Source organism: Sceloporus undulatus, chromosome 1, assembly GCF_019175285.1.
Source record: "Sceloporus undulatus isolate JIND9_A2432 ecotype Alabama chromosome 1, SceUnd_v1.1, whole genome shotgun sequence".
NCBI lineage: Eukaryota > Metazoa > Chordata > Lepidosauria > Squamata > Phrynosomatidae > Sceloporus > Sceloporus undulatus.
In genome coordinates, this window is record NC_056522.1 from 87,889,172 (window position 1) to 87,899,193 (window position 10,022).

The window sequence follows — 10,022 nt, forward strand, 5'->3', positions numbered from 1 at the left end:
CTGCTGATTTACACATGACTAAAGTAGACATGACATGGGAGAATTTATTTTCTGACACATTTTCCCCCAATTAAATCAGATCCGTGACATGTGTGGAGAGGTCATAGAATGACAGAACTGTACGGATGGATATTATCCCCTGCTGATGCAGGAAATCCACAGCTAAAGCACCTTGGACAGACTGATATTCTAAAATATCAAATGAAGGACAGCTAAAGCTATTATTATTATTATTATTATTATTATTATTATTATTATTACTACTACTACTACTACTACTACTAAAGCAGTTCCCTTGCCAAACAGCTCTTAACCACCAGGAACTACTTTCTTATGTTTAGCAAAAATCTCCTTTCTTGTAATTTGAACCCATTGGTTCAAATTCTACTCTCTAGAGGAACAGAAAATGAATTTGTTCCACTTTTGACACACTTTCAAATATTTAAACATTTGAAAGATATATATTATATCTCCTGTCACTTTTCTCCAAGCTACACATATTCCTCAAAGAACTTCATTTTGGACGCATGCCCATTTTTTGATAATTTTAAATTTAGGTGCCCAGAACTGGACACAGTACTCCAGATGTCTGACCAAAACAGAATAGAATGGAACTTCTAGTGATTTGGTCCTTGCACTCTGTTGAAGCGACCTAGAGCAGCACTAGCCTTTTTGGTGCTGCATCCCATTTAGCCCTTGGTCTACTAACAGTCATAGATATTTTTCACACACAATGCAGCTCTCACCTGCCTTATATTTGTGTACCTTGCCTAGATACAGAACATAACATTTATCCTTGCTGAAATTAATTTTGTTTATTTTGGCAAAATACTCCATTTTCTTATGGTTATTTTAAAGCCTACACTTCCTAGCATGGTATCCTCTGTCGATCTCATGAACATTCCGCCTCCTCTTTCATCCAAATTATTGATATTGATGTTCAGAGACCATGACTTTCACATAGAGTTTTTTTTTTTAAAAAAACCACAAAACTTTCTTTGATTATTTGAAACAGTCATTATTGATTATTTATAACATTTTCTCCATGATTTTTGTTGGTTATATTATATAGCAATAGCAAGTACATTTCTATACCACTTATCAGTGCGCTTAAGCACTCCCTAAGCGCTTTTACAAAGTGTAAGCTAATCGCCTCCAGCAATCTGGGTACTCATTTTAGCGACCTTGGAAGGATGCAAGCCTGAGTCGAGCTTGAGCCCTTTTGCTGGTATTGAACTCGCAACCTTATGGCTTGTGAGTGAGTGGCTGCAGCACAGGCATTTAACCACTGCGCCACCAGGGCTCCTTTGTGTCACCAGGGCTCCTTTGCGTCACCAGAGCCCCTTATATGTGTGCATGTGTGTGTGTAGGCACATAAGGTTGTCAAAGACGTGTTTAAACAACAACACCAACGAGCACAGTTTTCAACTGATTCTTCTTGTGCTTTGGTCTAAGCCAATTCACACATCCCCAGCTGTTATCAGCTATGGAGAGCAACAGTTTGTGGAAGGCTATGCCTGTATGTATTCTGTCTACTACTGGTAGCAATTCTCCAGAGGAGACAACAGAACTTGCAAAAGCTATTCTTCTGGACAAATCCTAGAATGCCCCAGCCAGCATGGACACTGGATTTGGATGAGATCTGTGATCCAAATCCAATTTTTGATATAGCTGTTCTTACAAGAAAAATAGTTAGCAGATACATTCATGCATTTTCCTCATCCTATTTTGTTTGGCTCTGAAGTGTCATAGATGTTCAAAGTAAGTAGCAGTATAGACCATTTGAATCATTAAGCTTTGTCCATAGACACAAGTAAAGTTACCAATACTATTATCTGTTAAGCTACTTTCTCCAAATCAATGTACCACAATTAACACTGTTGGGAATGGATTAGCTCAACCAAATCAGGCCACAGTCCAGTTTCTGAATTCATTGTTGAATTAATCTCTCCCAAGGCTCATTTATTTGAATCAATACCCTGGTCTCTTTAGAACTGTGGATGTGAACTGAATATATACTGTATGTGGATCTGTTTGTCAATAGGCATATACATCATCCAGTTATTTGAGAACCAGATGTAATACAACATTCAGAACTGGGCAGATTGATTTATATAAAGTAAATTTTGATTAAAACAAGAAAAAAGGTCCAGTTTATAACTGATATAATCAAGTTGTGTGTGTATGTGCCTTCAAATCGCCTGCTGACATCAATTCTCCCCATTCATTTCATAAGGTTTTCTTGGGCAAGGAATACTCTGAAGGTGTTCTGCCAGTTCCGTCCTCTGACTCATATGCCACTATTTGCTAAACAATGACTGCAGTTCAACAATGTCTGGAGGGAAGCATTTTGGGCACTCTTGATCTAAAGAATAAACTTAGTGTTTTGGCTCATTTGGTAAAATGTTCTTCAGATTGGGAATAAGTCTTATAAATATGCTTTGGACCCTATCTGGCCTAGTAAAGCTTTCCTTATAACATTTGAAATGGTAGGTGGGAAATGAAGAAGGAAAATAAACTTTTCTGAAGCAAAATGTGGAACTGACATCTGTGGCATTACAAGAATCACAAGACATATTACCTCAAAAATGTCAAAGAATGTTGTTCAAAATTTGGCTCAATTAGAGCCCACAATTTCTGGAGAGTATCTTTGACTCTAGCATTCTCTTTTGTACCTGAAAATAAATAAATAAATAAATAAATAAATAAATAAATAAATAAATGTTATTAGCAGATATTCAATATATAGACTGTTTTTCAGCATATTTATAATATTTATTTATATTTAAATATTTATTTATATTTAAATATTATAGTATATTTATTATCAGATACCACTCCAAGCTGAAACCACTCAAAAGACCTCTCACAGGCCTTGGGTGATAGTTCTGTGCTCATTTATAGAAAGTGTTACAATCGCAAGCAAAAATTCACTAGCAGTGACAGTCCTCACAACAAAAATCATCAGTGAGCACTTGGGAGTCCACCATGCCACCAGAGATCCTAATGCCTCTTTTCCCTGTGCTGCCTCAGGAGGTGAGCATAATAGATTCCCAAGACAGCATGGAGAAAAGAAGCATTAGGATCTCTGGTGGTATGGTGGACTCTGTAAGTAGGGAGCTGGGATTCTGACAATACAATTACAGGAAAGAACTGATGAGCATGTATAATAAGAAAAAGTTAAAAAGGACACAGAGTTCCACATGCTTCAATAGTTTTAAAATAAGCAGATACTGTAAGGAAGGGAGATTGTGGTATAAGACTTCGTAGTGTATAAAGGGGATGTTCTTCACCAGCTAGATCATACTGCTTATTGCTTATAAAATATGTGGCAATAAATCAGTTGAACATATTCCCAAAATTATTGAAGAAGGGATGTCTCTGGGCTATATAAGAGATGAAGAAAAAAATCCTATTAAGAACAAATCCCAGAATACCACTGTTTTATGTTCTCCCTAAGGCTACATCCGCACTGCAGAAATAATCTGGGTTTAGCTGCCTTCAATTGCCATGACTCAGTGCTATGGAATTTTTGGAACTGTAGTTTTGTGAGATAGTTTGGCGGGTTACAGACCGCCGAAAAGCGGTGGCCTGCACCCGCCCGTTTCCCCGCCGGATCGGGGCCTCAGTAGCCAGAGCGGCAGCCGCTGAGGCCCCGATCCGCCGCTTTCCAGGCCGCAGGGAAGCGGCAAAACGCCGCTTCCCTGCCACCTGGAAAGGGGTGTCCTTGGGGCTCCAAGCCCCAAGGACACCCCGTGATGGCAGGGAGGAGGAGAAAGGGGACGCTTGGCCCCTTTCTCCTCTGCGTCGCTGGGCGCAGCCGTCTGAAGGCTGCGCCCAGCAACGCAAAGCCAGGAAGGAGCTCCGAAATGGAGCTCCTTCCAGGGCCTTGGAAAGGGCGCACTAGGCGCCCTGGGGCGGCCCCAATATGTCACAACTGCGCCACCTCGTTTGGAGGCGGCGCGGTCGTCACGTAGTGATGGCGGTGGCCATGTGGAATGGCCGCCGCCATTTTCTACGTGCAGAGCGCGTACTAGGATTAGGGGCATCTGGAAAGGATGCCCCTTTCTAACCCTAGTACGCGCTCATTGCGTACTTTAAGGCCCATTTGTAACGGGCCTTAGTCTTCTCTGTCAGAGAGCTCTGATGCCACAACAAACTACAACTCCCAGAATTCCATGGCAGTGAGCTATGGCAGTTAAAGTGGTGTCAACCTGTATTGTTTCTGTAGTGCAGATGCAGCCTAAGATTCATAAAGGCACGGACTCTTCCTTGAGTACACCAATAGTATCAGGATGGGGCTCAATTTTAGAACCATTATCACAAGTTGTGGACTATTCTTTGGAACCCTTTATACCCTCCACTAACAAATTAACATCTTTAAAACTAGAAGTAAGAGACATAAGGCACTATGCACATAATAATATTATATATTAGTATACCTCAGGATAAGTCACTAGTAATTATACAATCCAATCTGGGCAAGAGGAAAATCACATACCCTCCAAAACATTTTTCTGGTTTCTGTAGCAGAGATAGTATTAAGTATTAAAAAAAACAACAACAGCTGAACACAAATATTATTGGCAAATTAAGGGGGTGGACATGGCGTGCCCCTTGGCTCCAGAAACAGCAAATCATTTTATGGAAAATTTTGAAAGAGAATTAACTAATCCTAATGCATGGTGATGACCTAAATATTTTCATGATACAATTAATTTCCATTGATGCTAACATAGTTTGAATTTGAACACACACACACAAAACAAAATAGAGGTCCACTGTTCTTGTGAAGAAGAATTTAAGGTGGAATCCACAATATTGACAAAACATCAGAGAGCAAGGAGTTATCCACAACATACAGTATCTTATGGCTTAAGAATACGCCAACTGCGTCCCTGTCTGGATCAAAAGGACCTAGAAACTGCAGTACACGCACTGGTAACCTCTCGTTTGGATTTCTGTAATGCGCTCTACATGGGGCTACCTTTGTATCAGGTTCAGAAGCTTCAGTTGGTTCAAAATGCTGCAGCCAGATTGGTCATGGGTACAGCTAGGTCGGATCATATAACCCCCGTGTTAAAATCTCCTCACTGGCTGCCAATACGGTCCCAATACAAAGTGTTGGTTATTACCATTAAAGCCCTACATGACTTGGGCCCGAGTTACTTGAGGGAACGCCTCTCCCTATATAATCCGCCCCGCACCCTTAGAACAACGGGGAAACTCCTACTTGAACATCCTAAGATGAGACTGGCAACAACCCACCAAAGAGCTTACACAGCGACAGCGCCTACTCTTTGGAACGCTCTCCCGGAAGAGATCCATTCTAGTGGTATACTGAAAGCCTTTAAAAAGGCTTTAAAAACCTATCTCTTCTAGCAAGCATACCCTCCCGACTCTTTTTAGCGAAATATTCCCCAATTAGATTAAGATACTTGATACCTGATCTTGAGGAAAAGCGGTATATAAATAAACAGTTTATTATTATTTATTATTAAGAAAAGCAGTGGAGAGACCCCAATCCAAACTGTTAAAAACAACAGCATACAGCTCAAAGTAACCACTCTCTCACATTTAATCACATCTCAAAAAACCTAAAGAAATTTATAAATAGTCCTTGGTTTCTAGTAGAAAATATACTAGATTGTAAGGAGAAACCTCACATATTCTGTAAAACAACCCAGGAATATCAAAGATATTGTGATGCATAAATAATTTAATGGCCCAGAACAACCACAGAATAATACTATAATGGGTATGAAGAAACCAATAGGATATAATCCATGTGGATGTTGTTTGTACTCTACATATACAACTAAAACAGTATAAATCATAAACAATACAAATGGAAACATTTTAGTACTTGTAACCCTAGTTATGTGATTTTTGCCATTCAATGCATGTGTAAAAAACTACACGTGAGAAAAAAATCCTCTAGATCTCTAAAACCAAGAATAGGTTAACACTTTTCCAATTTTGAAAAATAAAAGGATGGGTGTTCCTTGCTTAACCATTTTTGAGAAACATAACATTGTACAGTGCACCTACATCATATGTGGCTTTCAGCTTCCAGACACTGGAAGAGACAATGGCATGTGTGTTTTCAATGGGGCTCCAGCATACATGGTATTTCCCTTACATGGGGGGGGGGGGGTCTGGAATAGATCCCCTGCATAGGGGAAGGGCACACTGTAAATCTTATCGGTGTTATTTGTAGGTGATTTACACTTAGAATTGTAGAATCACAGAGTCTGAAGAGAACCAAGCAGGAATGCAAAATCAAAGCACTCCTGACAAACGGCCATCCAGCCTCTGTTTAAAGATCTGCAAAGGAAGAGACTCTGAGCTGCATATTCCACTGTCAAACAGCTCTTACTATCAAGAAGTTATTCCTGATCTTGAGGTGAAATCTCTTTTCCTATAGTTTGCATCCATTGCTCCTTAGTCTTTGGAGCAGCAGAAAACACGCTTGCTTCAGGCTCAATATTACACCCCTTCAAATACTTATACAGGGCTATCATATCACCACCCTTCACCATTTTGGTCACCTTCCTCTGGATATGCTCTAGCTTGTCAACATCCTTTTTGAATTGTGGTGCCGAGAACTGGATAGTTTTCCAGATGAGGCCTGACCAAAGCAGAATAGAGTTGCACTATTAGTTCTCTTGATCAAGACACTATACTTCTATTGAGGCAGCCTAGAATTGCATTGGCTTTTTTAGCTGCTGCATCACACTATTGACTCATGTTCAACTTGGGGTCTACTAGGACTCCTAGATCCCTTTCACATGTAGTCTTGTTAAGCCGGGTGTCCCTCATCCTATATCTATGCATTTCATTTCTAAGTGCAGTACCTTACATTTCTCCCTGTTATAATTCATTTTGTTAGTTTTGGCCCAACTTTCTAATCCATTCAAGTCATTTTGAATTTTGATCCTGTCCTTTGGGGTATTAGCTACTCCTCCTAATTTTGTGTCATCTGCAAATTTGATAAGCATGTCCTCTATTCTTTCATCCAAGTTGTTGAGATAGATGTTAAATGGCACTAGGCCCAGGACAGAACCCTGTGGCACCACGCTGGTCACTTCCCTCCAAGATGAAGAGGAGCCATTGCTGAACACCCTTTGTGTCTGGCTGATCAACAAATTGCAAATCCACCTAACAATTGTACTCTCTAGCCCACATTTTACGGGCATGTTTGAAAGAAAATTAGGGGGGGGGGGGGGGTGGCTTATCAAAGGCCCTACTGAAATTAAGATATGTTATATTCACAGCATTTCTTACATCTATCAAGCTGTTAATTTTATTTTTTTAAAAAAAATACAGAAAAAAAGAGAGAGATCATATTGGTCTGGTATGACTTGTTTTCTCAGAAACTCATGTTCACTTTTTGTGATTATGGCATTCCCTTCTAAATGTTCACAGACTCACAGTCTATCTTGAGTCCAGTCCCAATAACAGGAAGTAGCATGGTTAGGGTTCACCTTACCGACTGGATTCACAGCCCTCCTGAGTAGTTTTTTGGGATGTATTTTGGGGGAGGGTTCTGCAGAATGGTGAGGATTTTGTTTTAAACTGAACCTAGGGTATCACATCCCTCAACAACATTGTTAAAAATGTGATGATTAGGCAAGGTGGAGAATCCTAACCTGGCTTTCTGCCATTCATTAACATCCTGACATAAGTCCCTCTCCAGGCAGTCTGCAGTTTAAGTGCAGCTTCTTCTTCCTCAACTGTGGGTTCCTTGTTCTGCCAAGGAGAAACATTTGTTTCCGTCACCTCTGGAGGAAGAAAAAGAACAAAGGTTAGCTGCTAGAGTAATGATAATACTGAGAGCCAGCATGCTGTAGTGGTTTGAGTGTAGGACTAGGACTCTGGAGATCAGGATTCAATTTTCCACCTGGCCATAGAAACCCACTTAGAATCTTAGAATCACAGAGTTGAAAGAGACCACAATGGCCATCAAGTCCAACCCCCTGCCATGCAGGAACTCACAATCAAAGCATCCCCAACAGATGGCTATCTAGACTCTGCTTAAAAACCTCCAAAGAAGGAGACTTCACTACACTTCGAAGGAGTGTGTTCCACTGTCAAACAGCTCTTATTGCTGCTGACTAACTTCAGTAACACTGATTATTTATATTATTTTCATTCTTTTAAAGAACACAGACAACGAAGGGCCCGATCCTATGTATCAAAGCAGATTCTGCTAGAGGAACACTCCTTTCCTTGCCTTTTCTCTCTCCTGTGCATACCTTAACCCTCCTTTTCTTAACACTATGGAACAGATCTGGAGGTTGTGAAGGCAGGGCTGAGAAGGGGTTGGGTTGTGGGGGTGGAAAACTCCACAGCATGGTCCTCTGAAAGGCCTAGGAGTATGAGGGGTAAAACAGTGTGTGTGGGGGGAGAAGCAATACATTATGAAATAATTTTAAATATTGCAACAGACCAAAGAGGGGCTGCAATGTCTGTTTTTAAATTTAGGAAGGGGGTCCTGATCATGCATCTTGCCCTAGAAGAAGAAACTATTATGTGAGCATTGCCCATTCCACTTTCAGACAGACAGCACTGGATAGAACCCTAAAGGGAGCATACACATACTAAGTAATGGTCTGTTTACATGCCATTTCTTAAAAAGAGTTTTGGAAAGACTCCTTTTCCTCCTGCTCCAGCCTGTTTACCTTATTTCATACTGTGCTGTTCTTGATGTTTGCCTCCATTTTTGTCAGGCTCTTGTCTATTACTGACTTAGAGAACTATTTTGTTTCCAAATGTTGTATGTGCCTTTAAGTTAACTCCAGTTTATGGTAACACTATCATGGAGTTTTCTTGATGAGATTTACTCAGAGGAGGCATGCCATTGCCTTCCTCTAAGGCTGAGGGTGTGTGATTTGCCCAAGTTTACCAGTGGGTTTCCATGGCAGAATGGGAATTTGAACCCTGGTCTCCTGGAATATAGTTCAATACTCAAACCATTACTCCATGCTGGCTACACCTGTCTTTTTCATATATCGGCACACAAATCCTAATAAACTGCATTCAAAATAGTAGGATTCAAGGTCCTCCAACAGAAAACGTTCTCTTTAAAGCACATAAAGATTTTTTAATTAAAATAATGTATAATTAACTTATGTGGTTTATTACCACATATAAATCCGTTAGCTGGTAGCCCAGATGGTTTTTAATTGTATTGTGCTTTTAAAATGTTGTACACTGACTTCAGTCCTGTGACAGAAGAAAAGCGTGATATAAAAACCAAACAAACAAATTACAGTAATAGAAAACAAGCCCATCACTGAATATTAACCTCTGACTACTACAAGAGATTTTTAGAGATAATACTGTATATTGTATTTTATCAGATATATGGAGCAAACAAAGTGAGTACTTGTAATTTCACTGGCAACTTTGAAATGTAATACAAAAAATGGACTTCTTGCTTGAGTCAACTTGGACAGCTCCATTCTCACAGCAGGTTTAGTGTGTTTAAAGTTAGCAGTTTGAGAACATAAAAGGCAAATTGTGTTTTCACTATGTTTACTTTGGTACTGAGTGCGAGACATATGTCTTGCAGGTTTAGATAACTGACATACTCTTCTCTTTGTGTTAGAAGCTAATTAAAGCTGAAATCTAATAAAAGTTGAAGAACACAGATAGGAATCAAACATTTTCTCTTACCATATACTTAAATGATTGCATCAGTGTTGCAATCTGAAGCTCCAAAGACATGGCAAGAAGTGGTTAAGCATTTTCTAGAGTAGAAATTTTAGATTATATTTGAAAATCTGAATTAAAATCCATTAATATTTTTCTGTAAATTATGTTGTATAAATCATGGCTTGGCTCAGTTATTCCTAGCTTCACTACTACTACTACCTTCAGCATCTTCAACGTGTTCTGTGTACTTTGCAAACAATACTAGGATGGCAAACATAAAAATTCTCAATATAATTAAAGACAAGATGTATATTATTATTATTATTATTATTATTATTATTATTATTATTATTATTATTATT

At 39.4% G+C, this 10,022-nt stretch overlaps 1 protein-coding gene across 1 annotated transcript in view; it reads right to left on the bottom strand.

Annotated features, from left to right (window-relative positions):
* ADGB (androglobin) overlaps positions 1 to 10,022 on the bottom strand; it is a 95,238-nt gene that overhangs the window by 26,575 nt on the left and 58,641 nt on the right. The window contains exons 22-23 of the mRNA XM_042446472.1: positions 7,653 to 7,784; positions 2,582 to 2,675 (exon numbers count right to left, since the gene is read on the bottom strand). Coding sequence (XP_042302406.1) covers positions 2,582 to 2,675; positions 7,653 to 7,784 — 226 coding nt within the window. The remainder of the gene's footprint in view (positions 1 to 2,581; positions 2,676 to 7,652; positions 7,785 to 10,022) is intronic.